We start from the raw sequence: 26,057 nt of genomic DNA, 5'->3' as shown, positions 1-26,057 counted from the left end.
TCAACAGGTAGTTGCCTTGCTCCTGCTACTTAAAAATCAATAAATTTAATGAGTAAAAAGGTACTTCCTTTTCAATACACAAGAAATACCATTGGAGGGTAGTGTAAGAACAATTGAGTCAGCTATAGAGACATTTGAATGAGGAGATGCTAGCCCACAGATTTACTGCCGCAGTCTGGCTGGGCACAAAATCACGAGCCACTCAAGCAGGAACAAACTTTATTTTTTGAAACTGCCGCCAATGCCCCATACACTCCCGGGAAAATTGCCTAAGGACACATTCCTCGGAATTCCCTCCTGCCACACCTCCCCAACCAATGGGAACTCTCCAGGAGTCCCATAGCAGGCCTAGATGGACAGCAGGAGTCCAATATCCATATGAATGCAGATTTTAACATAATCATATCATCTCAATAGCTTGCTGGCCACCCCTCAACCAAAAATGCCATGCATCATACTACTTGGCTATGGCTCTTAGCAATTTACCATGAGGACTGCCTCTCATTGATCCTCTTCTGGAAATTCATTGGTCCTTTTGTTAAGGGAGCTCTCAGTTTTTGATGTACTACAAGTATTTGGGACTGTATTTGCAAATGCAGCCATAAATCCATTCAAACTAACCTGAAATAATAATTTTTTAACCCATAGAGAAGGTTTTAACTTTCATGCTGTGTTGGAGCTGAAACCTTGTGTACTAAAGAATATTAAACATAAATAATTTGTTTTTTAAATAAGTCATTGAAAAATTGAATTTGATAAAGGGATGGCAGCAAATAATAAAGATGAAATCGTTAACTAGAACTAATTTTTCTGCCTTAATAGACATCTAGCAAGTACTAAAAGACACACGCTAAAATATAACCATCTTTTTGGTGTTTTACAGAACTATTTTATTGATTAAATAGAAATCTCTCATTCCAGCAGTCAGGAAACATTATCAAATGAAGGTGGTCATCTCAAATTTCCTCCAAAATTCTTCAGCTTAATAAAATTTTGTGTTTATAGAGTGACAATTTCTGATATCAAAGATAAACACAGTTATAGAATATGTAGTAAATGGGTAAATTAATCTGCTTTCTGTAGAGACTACTTCACTAGTACAAAATGTTTCATAATTCCAAAAGGAGAATTAGCAATCAGCATAGCATGGACGTTGAAAGCAGCTATGGGATTTGAATCTTGGCTGTGTTAATTAGCTCATAACTTTGACAAGGTTCTTAACTCTTTTTACCTCAGTTTCCACTATTCATCTCACAAAGTTCTTGTGAGGATTAAATGAGATCACACAGGGAAACTGCTTGGAATAGTGCCTGACGCATTGTAAGTACACTCTATAAGTGTTGGTGGGCTTGAATTGCCATTGCTCATTAAAAAAAAAAAGTGAGGAAGCTTTGCAAAAAGCAACAAAACAAGATTTCAAAGAATTATTTACTTAAGAAAGATCTTTTTCAAGCATAGTAAATGTACCATTTTTCTTTAATGTTGAGTAGAGGCTACTGATAATAAAGTAGCATCTTTATTAAAAAAAAACTCTTGAATAGTTTTGTTTCCATTATTCTATGTGGATAAACATGATTCAACTGCATCCTTAAATTATCTACCAATCATATATGTCTGGGATGAACAATTGGAATTTTGACTAGTTTGAGAAAATGTGCACATGCTCAGTTTAGACTTTACACATTATCACCTGGTCAACTCCTAAAAACCACAAGGCGGGTTTATAGTTGCCTCATTTTGCAGGGAGAGAATTTGAAACAGTCCATCCAGTCATTTGTTCAAAATGACTTAGCTAATCTATGATGAAGTCAATTATTCCCTAATCATCATCTTCCCCAAATCTATTTCTCTCATTTGCTTTCCAACTCAATGTGACACCATTCCTTTGTGTATCTAAGCCAACAGCACAAGACTTCCTGTGATTCTTCTTCATTCATTCCCACAGACAACAAAGATTCACTGCCTTAAATTTATTGGGTCCTCTTGTCTCTCCTTCCCCAGTGCCACTGCAGTACTTCCCATTCCTCATCATAATAATTGCATTTCTCCAGTAGGTTTACCTATAGCCAAACTTGTCCCTCCCTACAATACTTTTTCCTCATTGCAGCCAGAAGGAACTTTTTATAAGAAAAATACACAAAATCAGAGATAAACAAAATTCTCTAGAATTGCCTAACAATAGAAGTGAACAAAGCAGTTGAATAGCTTCTGGGAGCCCTTGCAGATGCATTCCAAACTCTTCACATGATACTGATATGTCTTCCTGGGAGAGTCTTGGCCTATCACTTCTGTTTCTAGAACTCTCTGTTTCTACCATTTTGAATTTTTTTGGCAGAAACCCAAATGGTGCACACTTTGTCAGGTGTTCATGGGTTAACATAAGCTGTTTCCTCTCACCTTTTTTCTCTGCCTGGTTAAAATATACTTTTTAAGACTCTGGTTATACCTGCTTCCCACAAAATGTCTTATCATGAGCTGGATATTCCTCCTACCACTCTTAGATGGAATCTCTCCTTCTACTCACTTCTCTGGACTAAGTGTTCCTCCTTGAAGGATGGGTCAAATTATGGTAACTTTTTAATTTAACAGATTGGGATTCAGAGATCTGAGTCAGGAACCAAGCATTACCTGTTCTAAGCACATATTCTATTTAGTATTAACTTGCTTTTCTGAAGTCTAGACATTTGAGCTATAAATAAGCTATTCAATATGGCCATCCAGTGGCCAAAGTAAGAAAATGACTTTATTCTCGGGTATTTGTACATATTACATATTGACTCATCATATATTTAAGCTCTAGAGCTCTATCCACTCCTATGCCTCTTGCCCACTTTCTACCACTTAAAACAATTTTGCTTCCAACCAACTGTAAAGTAATGTTATATAAGCATTACTATTTGCTAATCATGTTCACATTCTCATTTAATACACACATACACACACACACACACACACACACACACGATGAAACACCATTTTGGTTCTATTATCCCTATTATACTGGTGAGCAAATTGAGGATCAAGTGTGTAATTTTCCTAGAGTCACATGATAATTATGTAAAGAATTTCCTAGAGTCACATGGTAATTTTGTAAAGATTAAAGAAACTGAAATTTAATCCAGAACTTTGGCCTCAAACATATTCCCCTCCCTATTAAAGACTTTATCATATTGTTTCATAATTATTTCTGGTTTTTTTTACTCAATTTTGTTTTCACAACGTCTAGCATATTGCCTCCCACGATATATGTGTATTATCTATGTTCATCAATAAATATTAATGCATAACCATCACATTATATCACACAGAATTATTTAACTCAAATTGATGCACGGAGATAAATTTGAATGCCTCTTCAATCTTTGCTTTTGAAAATACCATATCCTTGACCTTGAAGTATCCTCACCCTTATCAACTTGATATACTCCTCCCATTCATCAATTCAAACATTATTTCTCTTAAACCCTTCTCCTGGTATTTCCCCAGACAGAAATAAGTACTTTCTCCATTGCATTCTCCAGCTCCTTGGACACAGCCGTTTCAGCAATTATCACATTCCTGTAATTATTTGTTTACACAGCTGTCTTCTCCAGGCTAAGAGATCTTTGTCAGCATTTCAGGCAGAGGAAACAGCAGTATCAAAGGAGCCAGCTCTGAACACACCTGGCAGTTTGAGGTGCAGCATGCATCCTGATGTGAGCACACAATAAGATGAGATTTGATTTTAGAGCCTACTGTCTTCAGAACAGCTTGGAGGCATATAAACTCTTTCCAATGGCTATGCAAGGAGAGTTTTACAATCCTCGGTTTTTAACTCTCAATTTCCATTCAGAGTTTTCCAAGAGATCAGTTACCCGTTTTCAAGGCACTTCCTCAATCATCCTACCACTTTACACCAAAAAGAAAGGCAAACTCCACAGGCTTCTCAAATAAGATAAAATCTTTCTGTGGAGTATTGCCAATGAGTGGGTGTGGGGAGTTCCAGGTTGAAAAACAAAAGAAACAGTGAGGCTGAGCAGGAAGAAAAGACTAGCATTAAACAGAGACATGAGGCGGGAGGGAAAGGGAGAAAAAAAAAAAAAGGGAAATCACATGGAAATGGAGGGAGACCCTCATTGTAATACAAAATTATATATAAGAGTTTACGAGGGGAATGGGATAACAAACATGGAGGGAAATGAATTTCAATAGATGGGGTAGAGAGAGAAGATGGGAGGGAAGGGGAGGGGGGATTTTAGAGGATAGTAAAGGTAGCAGAATACAACAGACACTAATATGGCAGTATGTAAAAATGTGATGTGTAGCCGATGTGATTCTGCAATCTGTATTTGGGGTAAAAATGGGAGTTCATAACCCAATTGATTCTAATCTATGAAATATGATTTGTCATGAGTTTTGTAATGTTGTGAACATCCAATAAAAAAAAAAAGAAAAAAAAAAAAGAAAACAAATACAAAAAAAAAAAATTTTAAATATTGATGAAAATATCGAAGAATGAATGATCACTCAGGTGGTTTCCAATTATTTGATTTTAACAAGAGCAAGTTGTTAGATGACAGATTATTAAAAATAATTTTAGCAATAAGCACTATGATTTTTAGCAAATAAATTCAGAGAGTTTAATTAACCCAATATAGAAGGAATGTTCCTATAATTAATAAGAATTGAATATAAAGAAACTCCTTCCATTGCTTCTGACACCAGTCTTAGAGATGGAACAGGTCCTTGTTCCCCCAGCATTGAAGATTAAACACCCAAGAAATACCAAGGCAAGCCTAAAAAGCAAGTTTTATTTAAGAAAGAGACAGGGACCACAGACTTCTCCAAAAAGAAGGGGGCCCAAGGCTGGGTGTCAGTGGTAGTAGATGTGTCTTGCTCTTTCATAGACCCCAGAATCCCCCAGTCTCTCTTTCTTTTCCATGTACATGCCTAAGGGCAGAAGGAGTAGGAGCAACAGCAGGTATTCTTTATCAACTCCTTATGCTGGGAAGTATGATCCTGGAGGGTAGCTGTTAGCAACCCATTGTCTTTTCTTTGATAACCAATCCCCATAATTCATTACCTACACTGACTGCCAGAACTTTAGGCCTCCCTGCCTCAGTTTGTTGAGGAATGTGACATTTCCTGTCTCTCAGGCTAGATGGGGCTACAGGCAGATTGCTTTTTCACAAAGAAAGCATGTGGGGAGTCAATACAGTGGGCTCATTTTATCAAATTTTTCTCTTAACCTCATGTTCCCACTATCCTTATCTGTTTGTCCCCTTACACTACCTTGGGGAGGGTGTGTGTGTGTGTGTGTGTGTGTGTGTGTGTGTGGTGTCAAGAAATCTCTCTTTAACTTTACAAACAGAAAAAAATAGAAGTAGAATAGATCCTGCATCCATTTAGATAGTAGTAATACTATAATCATGGATAGATATAGCCTTTGCAGTGAGGGAAACCACATTGATCTCTCTAAGAAGTATATTTCTGACTAATTTTTTTTACTTGTAGTATGTAACAAAATATTTTTATCAATTGTACAGTAATATAAATTATAACTCAGTTTAATTTACTATATAAATTGAAAACTTAATCTATAAGACAAATTTTTTTTAAAGAGAGAGAATTTTTTAATATTTATTTTTCAGTTTTGGATGGACACAACATTTTTATTTTTATTTTTATGTGGTGCTGAGGATTGAACCCAGTGCCCCGCCCAGCCCATGCCAGACAGCACGCTACCAGTTGAGCCACACCTCCAGCCCAAAGACAATTTTTTAAAGACTTAGAACCTTATTGTGCAGAGGAAATTTTAAAATTTCAGTTTCAAAGTACAACTTTGCAGAATTCAACAAATAATTTAAAATCTCTCAGCCACACCAATATGTTTCTTTGAGATAAAAATTTGAGGAGAAAATTGGAATGAATATGTAAGTTTAAATGATTGGTCATTGTTATATATATTTATTTATAAACATATAAAATATGTATATGAAATCACTAATATATTTATGAATCCTTAGATGCATTTGGATATAATTATAAGAGTCAGATAATAGTTTTATCTTAAAATGCTGATATTTATATTACATAATACTTTAAATTTAATATTTTAAAAATATAGATGCCACCCTTTAAATATCTTAGTATGTACATTGTTTTTTCAAAATTTGACTAGGGGAAATGCTAGGAAAACAATTTGAAGATTCCTGCTGTAGACCACTGAGAGCCATGGGAGATATGATCAGCTTCTCACAACCCCTTCTAAACTTTCATCTCTTACTGAAGCCACCCCCACAACACAGTAACCAGGATCTACTTTTCCTGATTTGTTCTGTCAGCAGACATTTAACAATGTATTTTCTTACATTGTCCTCTAATGTTGTATATTAATTAGTCTTGGATTTATTAAAATACAATACTGTAGTCTCCTCCAGGGTTGGGACCATGCATCTCTAATTCCTTTTACAGGACCTACTCAGCACAGTGATGGGCACTTCATAAATACCTGATTATTCTGCAGCTTTTTCAGAAGAATAGGAACATTACTTTCACCCCTAGTGAAATCAGTGGGAAAGGAGAAGGTGGTGTAAAGGCAAAATCATGAATTTTGAAATCAGTACCAGATTCTCAAAACTGTCTCCACCACCTATTAGTTCCTTAGCCCTTTTGAACCACAGACCTCTTTTTCCAGAAGGGGGTTTACCATATGTAGAATGATTATCCTGGAGCCTGGTATATAATTAGTGCCCTGTTGCAGTGGTCATCTTTCCTTTTTCTTCTCATAGTGTTAAGGGAAACAGATGTATGTACACATGGAATAAAAGGGATCCCAGGCTGACTAAAATGTGTGTGTAAAGAAAGTTGCTGTAAAACAGTCCACTCATTCTCATCTTCCCAAGCTGTGTTCTGGAAACTAAATAAAATACAGCAAGTAATTTTAACTGAGGACCCAAATACAGTGTTCATGAGGAGAGGGAAGCTGCTGCATATTTTGCAAGGAGGATGCAGTTGAGATAATTTCAGATGGATAACCCTTGAAAACCAAATCAGTCTCCCATTGTCATTCATTTATACACCCATGCTATCAGAAGGGCCTCAGAAATTCAAGGTCCATTCTTCTTAGTTTGGTTTTACCTTGTCATGATTAGTAATATAGGTGATTTCAATCAGGCACTTGAAATTTATTGTGCTTGTTGGCACATAGTTATGGGCAAAAACTATTCTAAAAAACTCATCACAAAGCTGAGTTTTTCATGTTCAGCTCTGGCACCCTGACAATACTATTGCATCCTTTAATTTGTATTCTTCCGCCATGCCTTATATTATTTTCTATCTCTTTATTATATTTTCTTATTAATATTTCACTAATTATTTATTTGTTTTCAAAATTATCTTTCTATCACTAGACTTCAAATTTCTTGAGGGATTTATTTATCTCTTTATATGTATTTTCTAGAATAATAATTGACAGGTAGATAAGCAATAGTTAATAACTAAATGAATGAATGAATAAGTTAATGTAATTATAGTTCACACAAGCTTATTATATCAGCTTACTGCTCTAACCCTAAGAATTCATTTATTTATCTTTAATATGCATTGAGATTTACTAAAATTATATAATATTGCACAATAGTGCAATCATTTGCAATGTTTTCTTGCTTATGAAGGACTAAATAATATTCATTGTAAATTAACTTAAAGTTGAAGGCCAAACCATGTTTTGGCATTTAAAGTGAATTATAAAAGTAAATGCCATTATATTTTAATAAAAAAGTTTCATTAGAGTCATTATTCACCAACTTTAGATTTCTAGATATCCTTCTAGGAACAAATAAAGAAAGGATATCACTATTTAGATAAAAAATTTATAAAGTAAAAATATATTTCCAAAGGCAGAACATCTAATTTGATGCTTTCCTTGTCCTCACAATTACTTACTATAATTTGAATTTAAGTCCATTATTTTCTATTATCACTACTTTATAAAGTGTTTCTTTCACTGTGCTGTAAAACTCAACCTTCTTCTATTCACTATTTAGTAAACATTCTTTTATTTTTTTAATGAATAGTTATTGTATAACACGTATATTGAACTCTGGGAATAATGTTGTTCTCTGTACCCCCAAAACAAAAACAAACAAATCTATCATGTATAAATGAAATATTAACTATTTTACCAGTTTCTTTCTGAGTCAAGTGCCTCTTCATTTTATATTTTTATAATAGCAGAATCACAAAATCTTATAATCTTATAATGGGAATGGACCTTCAATTTTATGAAAATAAAAACTAAGGCCTAAAGAGGTTGTATGATTTGTCAGAAATTACAGAGCTACTTATTAGGAGCTGGACTTGCTCCAGGCCTCTTAGCAACCCCATCCCCCAACATACTCTTACCTGCTTCTGGAAGACCAGTCTTATTCTCTATTAGAGCCAATTTTCTTCAACTTTTCTCCATCCACTTGTCCAACAAATACTTATGTTGATGTGTTCTAGGGAACTCACAATTTCATTTTCTTCCCCATATGTGTTCATATACCTTGTAACTTTTATCTTGGTTAATATAATCACTCTCTACTCATTGGGCAGGTTAGAAATTTTCAAGTTATTTTTTTACTCTCTCCTTCATTTCATTCATTTAATAAGCAGATGGATTCGGTTGATACTAATTGCTAAATGTCTCCGGAACCCAGATTTCACTTTGATTGCCTTTAATGATACCCTGGGGCACATATATCCTGCCTCTACTTGGCAATAGCCTTCAAGCTGGTTCCCATAGCCTTGGGCTAAGTTTCAAGTTCTATACTACTATTGGAATGAGTATCCTTTCTGAAGCAAAAGAAGGAAGAGAATTTTTTTTTAATTTATTTTATTATTTTTTTAGTCATACATGACAGCAGAATGTATTTTAACATATAATACATACATGGAATGTACATACATCAATCATATTGTCTATTCTGCTGCCCTTCCTATCCTCCCTCCCCCTCCCCTCCTCTCTCATCTTTTCTCAAGAAGGAAGAGAATTTAACTGTTATTTTCATACTTAAATAGGACAAGAGAGTAGCAGATTTATTTATTTTTAACAGTAGAAACAATGCCTTTATTGATTTCTATCCCACCAAACAGTGTACAAACATTCCTACTGAGAGTAGCAGATTTATAATTGACTATTTCATATAGGAAAAGTTTTTTTAAAAAAAAAATCTCATCTAGAAACTATGAGCCTTTTTCAGAGTGGCCACCTCTGCCTCTCTAATTTCTCTGTCTCCTCTCATCTAGGACATCTATGAATACTGTCATCTTTAATGGACTCTTCCTGTTATTTTACACCTTCATTCTCTGGTACCTGATTCTTCATTCTTCCTGGAATGTGCTTCTCCTGCCTTGTGCACAGATTTTTCCTTTTTTTGTGACTCCCATATGTTGTTTCACAATTGTAGCATACATTCCCCTCAGACATCTGGAGCTCTGCTTCTTAGTCATTTTTGGACCTCCAGTGTTGGTGCAGTAGCTGATACACAGTAGATGCTCAATAGGTGCTTGTTGAGCAAATAAATCACTCTCTGAGGAGCAACAGAGAAAAACATAAATAATATTGTTAAAGTGCATTTGTTGTAAAACAGAGGTATAAATGAAGACCATGAGAGCAAAGACTTCCCCCAACCTCGTCAGCAAGCCTTGCAGGTGAAAGTTTCCTATTGCTGAAATCTGTTAGTGGGGAGGTTTAGGAGTCCTTTGAACAGTTTCACCCTGACTGGCCATTTTGAGCTTTGGGGAACCCATTTTGACTTTAATAGCAGAGAGAAGGCAGAACTAAAAGAGATAGTTGATCCTGTCTCACTCTAGTTTCTCTTTTGCAGAAAATTTGATACAATAGTGACATCATTAGGACAGGGCTGATTTTTAGGGCTTTTATTTTTGTCCCACTACAATTCACAGGCCATTTTCTATTCAACATTTTCTTTTAGAAATAAATACATTTCTGATTTAATTTCCTGGGGGAATCCGTGGCATTAGTACTCTTGGATCTTTTAACTTCTAGAGCCCTCCATTGGTCTCAGATATTCCATATGGTATTTCCAGTTAAGAATGTGTTATTCCTCTTGTGTCTGATTTCCCCCTGCAGTATGCTATACTTTTCTACTTTCTCTTCTTGCAGGCATTGTTTCCATTACCACCCTAACTGTGCTGGCCTATGAACGTTATATTCGTGTGGTCCATGCCAGAGTGATCAATTTTTCCTGGGCCTGGAGGGCCATTACCTACATCTGGCTGTACTCATTGGCATGGGCAGGAGCACCTCTCCTGGGCTGGAACAGATACATCCTAGACGTCCATGGACTAGGCTGCACTGTGGAGTGGAAATCCAAAGATGCCAACGATTCCTCCTTTGTGCTTTTCTTATTTCTTGGCTGCTTGGTGGTGCCTGTGGGTGTCATAGCCCACTGCTATGGCCATATTCTATATTCCATTCGAATGGTGAGTTGAAGTCCACAAATGTCTTTCCTCAAAAACATGTCCATGGCAGAATATTTTGGATGGAAAAAAAAATCAAACACTTCCTACATGATTGGTAGTTGCCCAGAGTTGCAGAAACTCTAGGAGACTTTCCATTTGGCAGAATTTTGCACTCTGAGTCACTCCATGAAAAGATAAATGAGGAATAACACTTACTTTCTGCACATCAAAAGAAGGACAGAAAGGGATTCTGGACAGACAAACTCAACAACAACACAGCCCTACATTGTGGGACATTCTTAGAATTTAGAAAGTCTAAAAAGAGAATTCCATGCTTTTCGTGATTTTCCACCCCAAAGATCACCATGAAATCACTATTACAGAATGACACTGGAAATCCCATGAGAGCCATAAAGGACCAGAGCTGACCACAAAAAGATTACATGTTGCAAGGCAGCAGAGGCACATTTGAACTAACCAACAGTCTAGGCATGCTCCATGTCCCAGTCTCCCACTTCAGCCATGGATGGTTTCCTTAACTACTGCTTCTTCCTACTCCATCTGCTCTCTTCTTTCATCAGAACACTCTAGTCTCTTGCTCACTCTTTCAAACACCTCTAACTTTCACCTTTTGTTTTAAACCAAACCTAGTTCCAGGCATCCCTGTAAATCCTAACTAATTACCCTCAAGTCTTACATTTTTACTTTCTTTATTTACACCCATTTCATTGGGGAAAAAAAAATCCCTGGACCAATCCAATTGTTTTCTCCAAGGCTATAGTCAAAATGTAGAGAGTTGCTAGACGAAAAAAAAAGTACTCAGATGTCCTCTGAGGCCTGTCTAGCAATCTTTGTATCCCTATAGGTGCACTCTCTCACACCACGGCTATTAAAAATCACCAATTTTCATTTTAATTTTTTACCGATTATCCCTTATCATTAAATAATTGTGCTTGTTATTTGTTAGAAGAAATAAAGCCAATTAGCAAGGACTTCTCCCTGCCTTCCTTTATCAAAACCTCTATGTTAACACTATTTCTTAAGTGTCTCTCTTTAGTTGTTGAGTGACAGGGGAAGTCTCCCAGGACAAAGCTAATTCTAAATTCCCATTACATTCTCTTTCCTAGGGACTTTTCTCAAGTGTAATAATTTTATTTTTTAACTTTTCAATCTCTCCATTCTTTTTATCTCTTTCTCTTTAGCATATAGCTATGCTAACTTAAAATAAAAGCAAAATTTACTCTCAGCTTCCTCTCCCTATTACTTTATTTCTCTCTTTTCACTTCTAACTCAAAGAACCACTGGTGACTTTTGTACCATATTGTCACTCAATAAATATTTATTTAACCTCTATTTATTGAGCATCTAAAATGTGCTTCTCCTGCCTTGTGCCCTCCAAAATTCAGATGTCAAAGACTTAACCCCCTGTGAAGTGGGACCTTTGGAAAATAACCAGGGTTAGATCAAGTCATGAGAGTGAGACTTATAAGAAGAGATAACAAAAAGCCTGTTCTTTCTCTCACTCCCCTTCTGGGTGAGCGAATAGTAAGACGGCCACTTGCAAGTCAAGAGAAGAGACCTCAGAATGAAACCTGCCTTGCCAGCACCTTAAACCTGGATTTCCTACCCTCCAGAACTGTGATAAATAAATTTCTATTGTAGCTCAAGGAGTCAGTAGCTGAGTAAATTCATACAGTATTTATTCCTCAACTCTTTGCAAATTTGTACCTCCTTCCTCTAACACACTCTCTGAAATAGCTCTCATTTAAAGTCACTGATTATCTCCTAAATCCAATGGGCACATTTCTTATTTATATTGTTTTCTGGCATCTGTGGTATATGAAACTGTTCATGACGTCTACTTACTTATGACTTTCTCCCTTTATTGATGCAAGGACGCTTTTCTCCGCTACCTTCATTCCTGACTCTCTAGCCCCATCTTCTTATGGCTCCTTTAAGAGCTTCTCTTTCTTGTTTCTCCCCAACATTCTCTGCTTGGTTCTCATCTGTTGCTACACAATAGCTTTGGGTAAATTCATGTACTGCCAAGATTTTTTTCTAATAAAAGTTTGATGACTTCAAAACTTGTATCTCTAATCTAGGTCTTTCTTCTGATTTCTGTTCAATCCTCACACTCAATTGAACACCTTCATTGCGATGGTCCACAGGCTTGTCAAATTCAACATATACAGAGATTAATCTGCCATCTTTTCTACCAAATCCCCTACCCTCCATTCTCTTTCTCACTGAATGATCACCATTCCTAGCTACCTAACCCCAAAATTAGGGAGTTTTCTTGACTATCTGTCATTCATCTCTTCCCCTACTCCCAACTAGTGATCAATTCTTATCTATTCTACTTAGATTTTCCCATATACCCATTTTTGCCTCTCTCACTGCCACAGACTCAATTCAAAAGAATCTTAGTTCTCTTTCCTTTATTCTTGCTTTCCTCTAACCTGTATTCTGCCCACTGCCAACAGAGTACTTGTTCTTAAATATTACCTTCAGGGGTTCCACTGCTTTCATGATTGAAAATGAAGCCTTTGAGTATGGCTAGCAGGTCTTGTGTGGCATCTCCTATCTACTGGTTCAGCCTTATTTCCTGACACTCCTCTCCTTGCCACCTCCAGCTAATTGCAGCATTTCTTGTTCCCAGAACCTGACACATGGTGTTTTCTTCTCTGCCTTAGCACATTTTCTCTCTCTCTCTCTCTCTCTCTCTCTCTCTCTCTCCCTCCCTCCCTCCCTCCCTCCCTCCTTCCCTCCCTCCCTCCTTCCCTCCCTCTATAGCATCACTCCTCCTTACTTGGCCAGTTTCTCCTCTCCCCAGAAGGCTGCAATCAGGGTTTTCTTGCTCTAACTCACCCTCAGGACAGGTTATCCACCCTGGTGCATCTCATAACCCTCCTTGCTTCCCTCCTTTATACTAAAGAAAGTGTTTGTACACCTGTCACCCTAACCCAATAGTGAGATTCTCAAGAGCTGAATGTTAGAGTCTGTAAACAAGTCTGGATGGTGCCCTAACCGGTGGGTGACGAACAACTTGTGTACATTGATACAGCTGGAGTGGGAGCCGTTTATTGTAGGACCGGAGCGGGAGAGGTATATATACATTCCACACAGCTTATCTTAATTAACATAAACTAGATACAGCAGTCAACCAATCAGGAATCTCCACACTTAATGGCTCACTGGCATTTTTTCACAAACCACTCCCTCTGGCAAAATGCCAGGCGCCATCCAGACCTGTTTACAGACTCTAACAAAGAGCAAAGGCCAAATCTCTGAAGCTGAAACTGTACCTGCCTGAAACAAGTGATCAGTCACTATTGTTGAAATGAATTATGGAGGGCATAGAGAGGGAAAGACAGGAAAAGTGGTAAAAATTTAAAGAAATTTGATTTTAGATTGTGATATTACCTCAACATAGAACACAGTGCATACATGTAATTTTCCTCTATTCCCCTGTTCAGAAAGAACTGACTCATAATAGTAGTGGTGACATAGCTATTCATTGAGAATAAGAGCTTGTGTGAAGTTTTTGAAGATATTCAGGTGTCTGGGTCAATGGACACAAGGCATCAGCCATTCATCTTAGGAAGATAATACTGTGAGAGGAAATTCTGGAGAATTTTTCTTAAGTGGTTATTTTTTAGGACAAATTTGTACATGTGCTTTTGTTTCATCCACAGTGATTTTGAAAAATACATACAAATGGTTGAATAAAGAAGGTGAGACCTGAAGTAGAGCTGTTAATTTGAAAAATGTTGAATGAGCTGAGTCAAGGAATAATGACAGTGATGAAATTAAAAAAAAAAGTCAAAAAGACTGAGAAATGATTATAGATATTTCACAAATAAAAACCCTAATAATCTGAAATATTGGTCAGGACCTTCTCCTTACACTAAAGAGGGTGTGGGGAAATACAGACTTTTGCTTAAATTAACTTCTCTTGCATGCATATAATTTCAAAATAATAAATAATTACTCTGCTTTGATAAATGGTGAAAAAATAATTTGCCCAGAAAATAGTACAAATAAAACTGTTAGGACCTAGACAGTGGGGGCTTGGAGAAAAGTTAATCAGATATGGTTATAAACTAGCTAATTGAAACTCTGAAGAATCAAAAAATGATGATGATAAATATTTTATAGAAACATAAAAGTGCATATATTAGTTTCTATAATATTTCATATGTAAATAAATAATCTCAAAGGCAACTGCACAATTTGGTTCCACATACATGTGATGAAACTGAAACTCTGTTAATTCTCATAGACTGTTTTAAACTTCTTTTCATCTTTTTTCCTAGAGAATGTAATTGACTTGTTCAAAATCACACTGGGAGCAAAATCAGATTGTCTGATTCTAATCTAAAGCTTCTACCAGAACCTCACAACATTTCTATAAACTGGAGGAAGCATGCCTTCCCTCCAAAGAGTGGCATTAGGAAAAATAGAAAAATATCCTATCACATTCAATAAAATAGTTTCTTTTAACGTAGGATGGTATAATAGAATTCTATTATAAGTAATCAAACATTTTAATTTTTTGTGTTTCCCTCTATTCTGTGTCAATCTGAATATGTGACTTTAATGTGAATACAGCTTCTTAAATATAATTTAGATGACATCAATAATTTAAGGATATAATTTCAAATATATGCTTTAACACTATAAGCACATCTTAATGATTTCTATAATTTCTTCTAGCTTTTATGATAATATTAGAATTAAAAGATTCACTTAAGAGTTTGTTGAAATATAATAAAGTTCCCGGTTTAAAACTATCGCTATGAAGTATTGATAGTATGCCAGATACTTTTCTTTTAAAATCAATGTATAAAGTATTTATATTTTTGTAGCAAAATCAGTATAACTTCTTACAGTGACCACTTAAGAATATATTTTTGGAATGCAGAAATATTCTTTCAATCTCCTTAATAACACATTTCTCATAACAATGAGAGAAGGTCTACAAAATGTTACCCAAGAAACTCAAAGAACTTTCTAACTTACGTCATTACTCCTCAATACTTTGAATGAGGACAAGCTAGTAAATGTGCTGATTTTAGAGGAATGAGGCACCCTGAGTTTTATCAAATGCCATTCTCTGCAAACAAGCTTCTGATGAAACCAACCATAAAGAAATTCCTCACCAAATCCTACTTATTAGTTTATAGTTATTAGCAGTGAATTGAAAGGCACAGTAGTTTCCAGCAAGAATTCATTGGGGATTAAGTTCTCATCAAGACCAGCTGTGGGCTTAACTGTGCAGAACTCCTGACATGACATGGGTTTGTTGCCTGATTTGAGAATTTGCCAATTAATGCTCTAAATGGAAGCTCCATTAAGAATCATGGAGAAATTGTTTCCATTTTATCATGACTCTTTCATGCTGTCTTTTGAAGGTCTAGGCAGGATAATTTATTTTATTCTCACTGAACAAATTAGAAAAGTATTAAAAACCATGAAAGAATCTAAGATACTATTGAAGAGACTGAGATCCAGAGAGATGAAGGCTTTGCCCAGCTGCAGGGCTTGGATCACAAGTCAGCCTCCCAGGATCCCATTTAGTTCTCACCATAAAGGCAGGGCCAGTAATGCTAGTTGCATATTTTATTAAAAGCAGCAAAAGAAGATGATTCATTTCTCAACCCTTTTCTTTCTCTTTTCTGCAGCTTCGATGTGTTGAAGATCTTCAGACAATTCAGGTGATCAAGATTTTAAGATATGAAAAGAAATTGGCCAAAATGTGCTTCGTGATGGTATTTACCTTCCTGATCTGCTGGATGCCTTATATTGTGGTCTGTTTCTTAGTGGCTAATGGTTATGGACAACGGGTCACTCCAACAGTATCTATTGTTTCTAATCTCTTTGCTAAATCCAGCACTGTATACAATCCAGTTATTTATATCTTCATGATCAGAAAGGTAAGCTTTGTAATTGATTTTACCATGGGGGAGGGGTTGGAAAAATATAATACTTTTATAGAGGTAATTCAGAATAGCTTCAATAATAAAAAATCCAAATCAAGGATTTTATAGAAAGAAATGTTGAATATTGCCAAAATAAATGTTGAATATTGCCAAAGAAAGTAATAAATTCTAGTCTTAGTCCTTACTTTATTTATGTGTTATGAAATGAGGGACCACAATCTCAATAGTCAAATTATAAATGCATTCACTAACAATTATTTGTTGTACCCTTTCTTTCAACCAATGGACTATAGATGTGTGCTTCTTAAACTTTTTTATGTGTGTATTACATCTCAAAATATTGTAAAAAAATGCATCCTCTGATTCAGTATGTCTCTGTGCCCAATATTCCGCATTTCTAATAAGCTCCCAAATGATCCTGATGTTGTTTCTGTTTCCTGGGAACTTGCTTTAAACAGAAAGTCTAAATGATACAACAAACAAGAATGAATAAGACAATGGTTCTTGTCCATAATGTTTTATATGAGAAAACATTTTTTTTGGCACAGATACTGTGTGTGACCCTACTGATTAGTAATTTTTATTTTAAAAAATTCTCCACCTAATTAACCCATTGTTCTAAATGTGCAACACATAAAAACTTAAATTAAGCAATAAGTGTACCACATATGGTAAGTTTGAAATAATATTTGAGAATGTTTATTATGTTTGCAGAATTGAAAACTTAGGATTTAATAAGTTAAAGGAATATTTGAATCATTTAGGCTATTAATTCTACCAGGAAGGGCTCTGTCTTTTCTATTTATATTATTTGTAGATTATAGTACAGTAGAAGGTGCTGACTGAATGTTTGTGGACTGAATTCATGTTCAAAGTCCCTTAAATAAACAGACAAATTCACCCTCACAGAAGGTGCATAAACATTGAACTTGTAAGGATTATATGGTATTAAATAGTCCTATATGGTCTATTTAATAAGAATTTTAATAAATAAAAGACATAGAACTCCAGGATGTTGTAGGTAGATCTGAGGCTTACCCTGCATCTGCTAACAAACAACAACAACAACAAATTAAGCTCAGCTAATTTTCTTGAATGTTAACCTAGATTAAAGGCCAAGTTTTTATTTGGCCCTTATTTATTAAATCAACTTTCTTTTCTTTTTTTTTTTTCCCTCTACCCAGTTTAGAAGATCCCTTTTGCAGCTCCTATGTTCCCGACTGCTGAGGTGCCAGCAGCCCGCTAAAGACCTACCAGCAGTTGGAAATGAAATGCAGATCAGACCCATTGTGATATCACAGAAAGATGGGGAAAGGCCAAAGAAGAAAGTGACTTTTAATTCTTCTTCCATTGTTTTTATCATCACCAGTGACGAATCTCTATCAGTTGATGACAGTAATAGAACCAGTGGGTCCAAAGCCGATGTAATCCAAGTTCGTCCTTTATAGAAATGAAAGATGGAGCCTTAGATGGGACAGCACATTTGGACTTATAAGGATTGTTCTGGAATTCCCATTCTATGTAATATCAACAGAATTTCTGTGACACAGCAGGAAATCTGAGTTGCCCATATGTTCTCTGTCCTCAACAAGCAAGACAAATTCTTTTAATTCAATGGGTGCTTTACATAATGAAAAGCCGTTTGTGGCACAAGATGGGCATCTGGCACCATCATCTTCTAATGTGTTGAGAATTTTCATTTCAAATGTATTTTTAAATGACTATATTTGCCAAAGCACACTGTAAAAGTAAATTTTGTCTCATACATATGTATGAAATAGCTAGACCTTCTTGAATTCTCTGTAGTGTTGGGTCCTATTCAGTCATGTCATATGATCAAATTAAATTATCAAGGGAATAATTCTAGGATGAAAATCAATCTGAAACAAACAAACTGCTGTTACACATGTAGTATGGCACTAACATGTTGCCATAGTAAGTGCCAGAAGATACAACTAGGAAGCATCATAGCAAAGAGAATAAGATGACTTCAAGGTAATCATGGTGTGGGGTTAATATGCACTAGTAGGAAACACACATGGTGGAGATGATGTTGATGGCAGAGAAGTATCTCCATATATTTCATTTCAAGTGTGAGCACGGCAGGATTATCATTTCCTTTTAATTCTTTCCCACAATTTGCCAAGAGATCTGTATTTAGAAAAGGAGTTCCAAGTAAGCAAACAACTTACATTTGAATAAGGATGAAAATAAGTGTTTAAGTGTATTCATAAAATGTATTATTTAATAATCATTGCCCATAAATTATTCCACTGAATAACTGATGGTCAATGTTAGTGAAGGGGCCATTTTTCCATGGGTCATTGTTTAGACTTGTATGTCCATTTTGCATAAGCATTACTTTGACCTGAAGACAGTTGAGAAGAAGTGATATAAGGAAAGCTCTTTGGAGCCAGGTGTGGTACCTATAATCCCAGTGGCTTAGAATCTGAGGTGAAAGGATTGCAAGTTTAAACCCACCCTCAGCAATTTAGTGATGCCCTAAGCAACTTAGTCTCAAAATAAAAAGGGGGGGAAAAAGGGATGTGACTCAGTGGTTAGGCACCCCTGGGTAAATCCCTGGTACAAAAAGAAAGAAAAGGAAAGGAAAGAGAAAAGCTCTCTGGCTTCCACCTATTTGCTTAAAACTGGGACATACATTTACAGAGGTATCCTCCTCTCTTCTGCCAGGAAGGAGAAGGTCCATCACAGAGACAGCTTAGACACTTACCAGCCTATAGACACACCAGAAGAATTTCTATAACAAACTCCCCTTTACTAACCTCTATACAAGTTACTGCCCCTAGAGACTCAGTGTTTTTCTTTTGTCTTGTTACTTCTCTAGCAGTTTGCTGTTTGTTGAAGATGCTATATAAGCCAGGGAGTTCTAAGCCAGCTTTTAGAGATGTACTCATTCTTTGGGCATCTCCCTTGTATATATGAAATATATGTTAATAAAATTCTGTTTGTGTTTGTTCTTCTCTTGTTAATCTGTCTTTTGTTATAGGGGCCCCAGCCAATGGATCTAACATAGGTAAAAGGAAAAATTATTACTTTCTTCCCCTATATACTAAATATGGATTATTAGTGTATCAAGAACTTGAGAATGTCTTTGACAATAGAGAAAATAAATACTGAATCATTTTATTTTACTGCCTATTTTTTTATTTCCTAGATGACTCTCCTTCTAGTGTTACATCTTTATAATTAATTGTGTTTGAAGGACTTCTAAATGGCTCAGTTGGCCTATTGAAGAAGGAAAAACCAAAGAAAATATTTCATTAAATGCGTTTTTAAAAAATCAAGTTCAATGCTGGTTCTGTTGTAGTGTATAGTTCAAGAACAAGTTACTAAACTGTTTCTAAGGGTCTGAAATTGAATAAAATATGGCTTCATATTTCTATAAAAGCTGTCTCCCCTTGTTTACTTTCTACTCTCTTATATAAGCGTTTATTTTATAAATAAAATATTTTCTTATCCTTCACTTATTATTGCATTAATGTCCTTTTTTTTTTTTTTTTTTTAATCTTCAGAAGGGCATACGTAGCATTGAAAACCAGGAAATGAAATAGATTCATTCAGGAGCTGGGGATGTGGCTCAAGCGGTAGCGCGCTCGTCTGGCATGCGTGCGGCCCGGGTTCGATCCTCAGCACCACATACCAACAAAGATGTTGTGTCCGCCGAGAACTAAAAAATAAATATTAAAAATTCTCTCTCTCTCCTCTCTCACTCTCTCTTTAAAAAAAAAAAAGAAATAGATTCATTCAGTAACTCTTTGGAACTCCGCTGAATCATTTATACTTCACTTATACTTCCAGTTTTATCAAGTGAATCTGAGCCTTGCAATTAGAAAAGGTCCATCCAGATGATGAAAAGCTCAGTTAACATGTTAGGCAAAGCTGTGATTTTTTGTTGTTGTTGTTGTTGTTTTTAGTCTCAAGTGTTGTCAATCTTATTGTGAGTCCTACTATGTCCTTTAAAGAAAAAAAAAAACAACACAATGAGTGCATTCCCAGAGGCCTCCAGGGCCTTATTTTCTGAGAAGTGAAAGAGATCTTTGTCATTGAATTTTAAAATGTAGAATGACCCAATCTGAGCGTGTAAAACATGATGGGGAAGCTATATGTTGCAACTTTAAAAAAGTAATGTTTCCCCTATTCCTGAGCAATTGCAACTAACACAGAGAGATTCAACATTAAGTTTAATTATATGCTAACAACTATCTTTCAATAGTGAATTAAATATGACAACACAACGGAGATATATTTTTCGATACTTAATTTTGGTCACAAAGAAATCAAACATTTGCTACCTTTGGACCTTTACATTACTGGCTAATGAAATAGGGATTTGTTTTAGTGACTCCATAGAGTTTGCAGGTAATCCTGCTCCATATTCTGGAAATAAGCTATTCTTGTTTTATGGTCTTCTCAGGTAGTCCAGAGGGCTCAGTGACATGTAGTTCAGGAGTAGGTAGGTACTACCAATGGCTATCAGCGATCCAAACATAAAGAGTCCTTTGTTTATCACCTGTAAGGACAGCAAGAACTCTTAATTCATTTATCTAGAAATTAAAATCATGAAATAGACTTTATTCACACCCCACAAGAGTACAGTTTCCTTTTTGTTCTTTAACCCGAAGAATCAATTAAATTGTATGACCTGATTTCTCTCTCTGCACTTATTGTCCTGCATTCTAACAGTCTGTCCCTGTTTCTCCCTTTCATACTTCTATCTCTTTGAGGTCAGAGATCCTATTTTATTTATCTTTGTGATCTTTCTAAAATCCAAATCTATGAGCCTTCTTTGGTCCCTCAGATTCTCTCAAGCTTACCTCTCCAGCTCCCCTGGTGGCCATGTAGCCATTCTCACACCTATGTGCTGCCTTCTGCTCTACTTAAATACTTGCTATTCCCAATTCTGTGTTCCTCATGTGTCTTCAGGTTTCTCTTCTCTGGCCCAGTTGTGGTCTCTTGCTAACCTCATCACCATGCCCAGTTCCATATCTATGTATTCAATACACTATGAACTTTTATAATTTCACCCATGCAAAACAGATCATCAGGAATTTGAATTCCATTTAATGGTATCTCTGGGTGAATTTCCCAAAACCAATGTATCATAGCATTGCATTGGAATTTGATAGTGTTTTATAAGTGCTTCAGTTCTGTCCAATTGTACAAATTAAACCCATAGGAATATTGCAGGATGAAAAAGTCAAGAGTACATCACATCATTAAAATAAGTAAAAAGCCAAAAAGTATTGGTCTCAGTTTCTTTTTCAAATTTCTTCCCTTCAAAAGCTCTTTGTAATGTTGTTCGGTTGGCACTCCACCCTCCGAGTACTCAGGACAGTTTTTGTTTGGAAAGCAAACAGTTGGTACTTGTCCCATCATTTCTGTATTTTCATGAAATAAAGATAACTATGACACTGTGACATTTCAACACATCAGCAGGATTTTTTTTAATAGTATAATTTGTTCCCACCTTTTTTTGCCAATGCCAGCGCAGTACTGCCTCATGGTATCTTATCCTGGAGAAAGTGACCTGTAGAGAAGTTTTAAAAGTATTCTTGTGGATTCTTCAATGGCTGAACAGAGGTTTAAAATGAGGGGAAGTCTTAAATCCAGACCTTACCATGGTATAGAGAGGGATAAAAGTAGATGGCATAATTGCATGGAGAAACCTCTCTATGTTCTTTTGAAAAATGAACCACCTGGAGTTGACATGTGCTCGCATCTGCAATGATAAAAGTCTTTTTAAAAAAAAAAAAAACACTTTGAACAAAATGTCTTTCCTTACTACATTTATTATTATTCTTCATTCCCACTTACCACAAGGCTGGACACAAGGTAGTCAAATAAATTCCCATTTTCATAGTGGTCATTCCCAATCTCTTTTAAGAAATTTCAGTAGTACAAGACATTATCTTGAAAATGTACAGTGATCACACAAAACGTATTAGGAAAGTCTAGTTTGGTAAGGGGTCAATATAGGAACTCTACTTCAGCAAAGGGCTTGGGTAATCAGACCTATGGGTAATCTGTGAACTCAGAGATTAATCAATTTTGGTTGCTTCTGACTTGCAATTGGTTGATTTGTAATATTGCTCATGGTAACAAGTGATTGTTTAAAGTTATGTGTGTCTCTATCTATTATTCTTTATAGAGGACAAATACTGTGTTGTCAAAGCCATCTGTTTTTAAAGACTCAGGCAAGATACATCAATGAAGTATTCAAGTATCTCCTAGAACTTCCTTCACCCTATATGGAATTGGGCTCAAGGTGAAGTACCTTTATTTCTTTTTGTCTTCAGAAGAGGTGGAAAACAGTAATACTCTTCCTTCAATTTGTCTTGTAAATTTTTCTTTCCATTATTTGAAAACTATAATCACAATCACTTGTCATAAGCTTTTCATGTTGATAGGGAACAGAGAGATGTGAGCAGTGGGAATGTGAGGTTATGGGACTAATTCTATAAAATGGGCCCACTGTGTTGATCCCCATATGCTTTCACTTTTAAAAAACAATGTAAATCCAGACCTTACCATGGTATAGAGAGGGATAAAGGTAGATGACGTGAGGTTATGGCACTAATTCTATAAAATTCTATCCATATGCAGGTATGTGTAGCCCAAATCCACAAGATATGTTATATTCATCAGCAAACTACCTGAGAAAGGAAGACTGCAGGAGAAATGCAGGCCCCCAAGAGCCAACAAAAAAAAAAAAACCCAAGTTACCCTGAAGGGGAGACTTTTGTGACCATTAACAGACCAGATCCCAGAACTCAGAGTGATAAGGATAATTCTCCCTATCCATAAAATCTGTATGAACAAGTTTCAATTAGAACTGGTCAGCCTGGGCCAAAGTGACCCAAAGTTGACATGGCAGTAGGGACTTGAAAGTCTGATGTCATCCTGCTGTCAGTCAAAAGTCACTAGGTGGACTTGGGTACAGCTCTCTGGAAATTTCTCTGGAACCTCAATAAAGCTGGAGGGTAGGAGAAGCATACCACCCCTTTTCTTTCTGAGAGCACCTACCTCTCCCTTGAGAATGTCCCCTTCCCTATTCCTTTTAATAAATTCATGCCTGTTACTCTGAGTGGCATGTCTCAAATCTTTCTGATCCAATTGTAATAATCAGGGTTTGATGAGGGGGGCCTTCATGCTGCCTCAGTTTCCCATAAGGCACTAGCCATGTAACAATGATGCAATTGGTTTATGGAATTAATGTGTATTTTTTCAAAGCACTAGTCTTTCTGACAAGGAATTTCTTTGGTATAATTATACATTTTATTCAGTACACAGGCTTTAAAGTATATGCAGTACTACTCTAAATATACAGTTCATAATATTAAGGTTGGAAAGCTCAGCTAACATTTATTATATTCTGTAATTAGTACATCTCCACATTATATTTTCATTAAAGTAGCCTATTACTAACTCTAATGTCTAATATTTGAGAATGGATTATTAGAGATTTTCTCATTTGTTATCTCTTAAATGCCCCTGAAGTGCAGATGAAAATGTTTGTGGGTCATTGTTGCTAGTAATATAGTCAAACTGACCCATGTCTAAGGAATACTGTGTGTGCTCTTGTCTGTACCTATCTTTAGACATGATGCATGAGATGGGGCTGGAACACACAAAAATAAAATCATTGCTAGTGTATCAGTGAACCATTTTATGGAATAGAGCCAAAACTTACCTCTATGTAATTGTACATAGATAGGTCTGAAATTGCATGGTCATCTGGAATTCTAAACCTTGAGAATTCAGGAAGGCACATACCTAGAAACCAAGTTAAATAATACATGTTTTCAAAACAGTCTATAAAAACATGCTAGACTCTATCTAGGTCAAATTAAATAGTATATTCACTACCCACATTTTCTCTAACCTTTTAAAACTATGGATAACAATTCTGTATGATCAACAATCTATGGTTATTGAGAAATATCTACAGATTATTTCTTGTTGAGATTAAATAAGACTTACAATAAAGGGAATACATATTATAGTTCTTTATTGGTAAAGTCATTATTTTTCTTATTTCACAAATGGAGAACAGCCCATGTAAGTGGCTACAAATGACCCTCAGCACTGCTTAGAACCTGCCACTCTCTTTTTCGAGTTTGTTTGGCTCTTGTGCACACTTGTCTCACTGTTCCTTATTATCTTAAACATCAGCTCCCCCATTCTTCTGTGAGTTCCTAGAAGGTAGGCTCCATGTTTTCATATATAAAATCTTAACCTGGTATACAAGAAATATTGAAATATTTGAAAGGTGAATGAGTGAGATTACATTCACATAGCCGAATGATTCTAGTTGTTAGAGATGCCACTTCCAAAGTCAGGAAATCTGGGCTCAAGTCCCAGTTCACCATTTCCTAATAACATGTTTTTGGGAAAGTTACTTAACTTTAATTTCACTGTTGTAAAATGGAGATAAGACTAGTACTGATGTTCCATGTATTCTGTGAGGATCAAACAAGGGAATGCTTTTTTTTTAAAAAAAAGAAAAAGATTATATATATGTGTGTGTGTTAAATGTTCAATAATGTTAATTAGGATTATTACTCTTGATTACTATTGTTTTATCTTTGTTCTCTAGTATCCAAAACCAGTAATGATGGTGTGTTCTGATCCATGAATTCTCCATCCACCTTCATTATTGCATGCAAAACAAGGGCTAAGAAGGAATGAAACCAAATACCTCTGGTTCCTGAGCATCTGGGTGTGCTGACTGGGAAAGAAAGATGGAAATGGAGGAGGAGGAGGAAGAAGAGAAGGAGAAGGTTTCCCTAACATCCTATAATTCCTTTAGACCCATGCAGCAGTGTCTGATGACTCACACTATAACAAACAATTTACTATGAACTTACTTTATACCATGATTTCTCTTTTTTTCTTTTTAATGCTTTACATAGATTCTTTTATTTATTCTTCACAACTCCTTCATATTATTATTCCTACTTTATGGATGAAAAATAATGAAGGTTTTAGAAAGATTAAGTGACTTGCTCAAGATCACACAGCTAAGATTGTGAGTTGCTATTCAAATATGGGTATAAACTTCAAGGTCGGTTTTCTAGTCTACCTCTTATCCGAAACAGGTTTAAATTCAGAGGTACCTTTTGAGAACACGTGATGCTGGGAAGCAGGGAAAGTTTGTACAGTTCCTGGGCTATTGTTTCCAATTCCTTTTATGTATACATTTAGTTTCATAATTTTACATAAAAAGTTACAACTTCAATATTTGTAAAATTAATACATTGACTGAATCAATTTCTAATTAATCAAAAGAATGTAGCTCAGTGGTAGAGCACTTGCCTAGTATGTGTAAGGCACTGGGTTCAAATCTCAGTACCGAATATAAATAAATGAACAAGTAAAATAAAAGTCCATTGACAACTTAAAAAAAAAAAAAAAAGACAAATGGAAGTATCAGCTGCAACCTTCCTTTCTTTTTGGTGTCTTGATCAACTTTGTTTGGACCTTGAGTTTTACAACTATAAAAGAATTGAGACCTGAGGAAAATCTGGAGATTTCCTGGTGGAATTAGGCATTTTTTGTTTGTTTGTTTGTTTTTGTTTTGTACTGAGGACTTGCTGTGTTAATTAGGACCTTGCTGAGTTGCTGAGGCTGGCTTTGAACACGGAA

At 35.8% G+C, this 26,057-nt stretch overlaps 2 protein-coding genes across 5 annotated transcripts in view; one reads left to right on the top strand and one right to left on the bottom strand.

Moving 5' to 3' along the window:
* Positions 1 to 18,724, top strand: part of OPN3 (opsin 3) — a 48,865-nt gene extending 30,141 nt beyond the window's left edge. For both annotated transcript variants that reach the window (XM_081299000.1, XM_081299001.1), the window contains exons 2-4: positions 10,151 to 10,470; positions 16,134 to 16,385; positions 17,576 to 18,724. In XM_081299000.1, coding sequence (XP_081155126.1) covers positions 10,151 to 10,470; positions 16,134 to 16,385; positions 17,576 to 17,839 — 836 coding nt within the window. In that variant the 3' untranslated portion in view covers positions 17,840 to 18,724. The remainder of the gene's footprint in view (positions 1 to 10,150; positions 10,471 to 16,133; positions 16,386 to 17,575) is intronic.
* Positions 18,725 to 20,597: 1,873 nt separating this feature from the next.
* The window catches only part of KMO (kynurenine 3-monooxygenase), a 44,011-nt gene continuing 38,551 nt past the window's right edge, over positions 20,598 to 26,057 (bottom strand). For 2 of the 3 annotated variants that reach the window (XM_081297556.1, XM_081297558.1), the window contains 4 exons: positions 24,103 to 24,185; positions 22,030 to 22,131; positions 21,880 to 21,939; positions 20,598 to 20,922 (listed from right to left, as the gene is read on the bottom strand). In XM_081297556.1, the coding sequence (XP_081153682.1) occupies positions 20,812 to 20,922; positions 21,880 to 21,939; positions 22,030 to 22,131; positions 24,103 to 24,185 (356 nt within the window). In that variant the 3' untranslated portion in view covers positions 20,598 to 20,811. Of the gene's footprint in view, positions 20,923 to 21,879; positions 21,940 to 22,029; positions 22,148 to 24,102; positions 24,186 to 26,057 lie in introns of all 3 variants that reach the window. The other variant, XM_081297557.1, reaches the window with a different exon arrangement.

The sequence above is a fragment of the Spermophilus citellus genome (genome assembly GCF_964194105.1).
Source record: "Spermophilus citellus genome assembly, chromosome: 6".
Taxonomy (NCBI): domain Eukaryota; kingdom Metazoa; phylum Chordata; class Mammalia; order Rodentia; family Sciuridae; genus Spermophilus; species Spermophilus citellus.
This window is presented reverse-complemented; position numbering and strand designations above follow the sequence as displayed.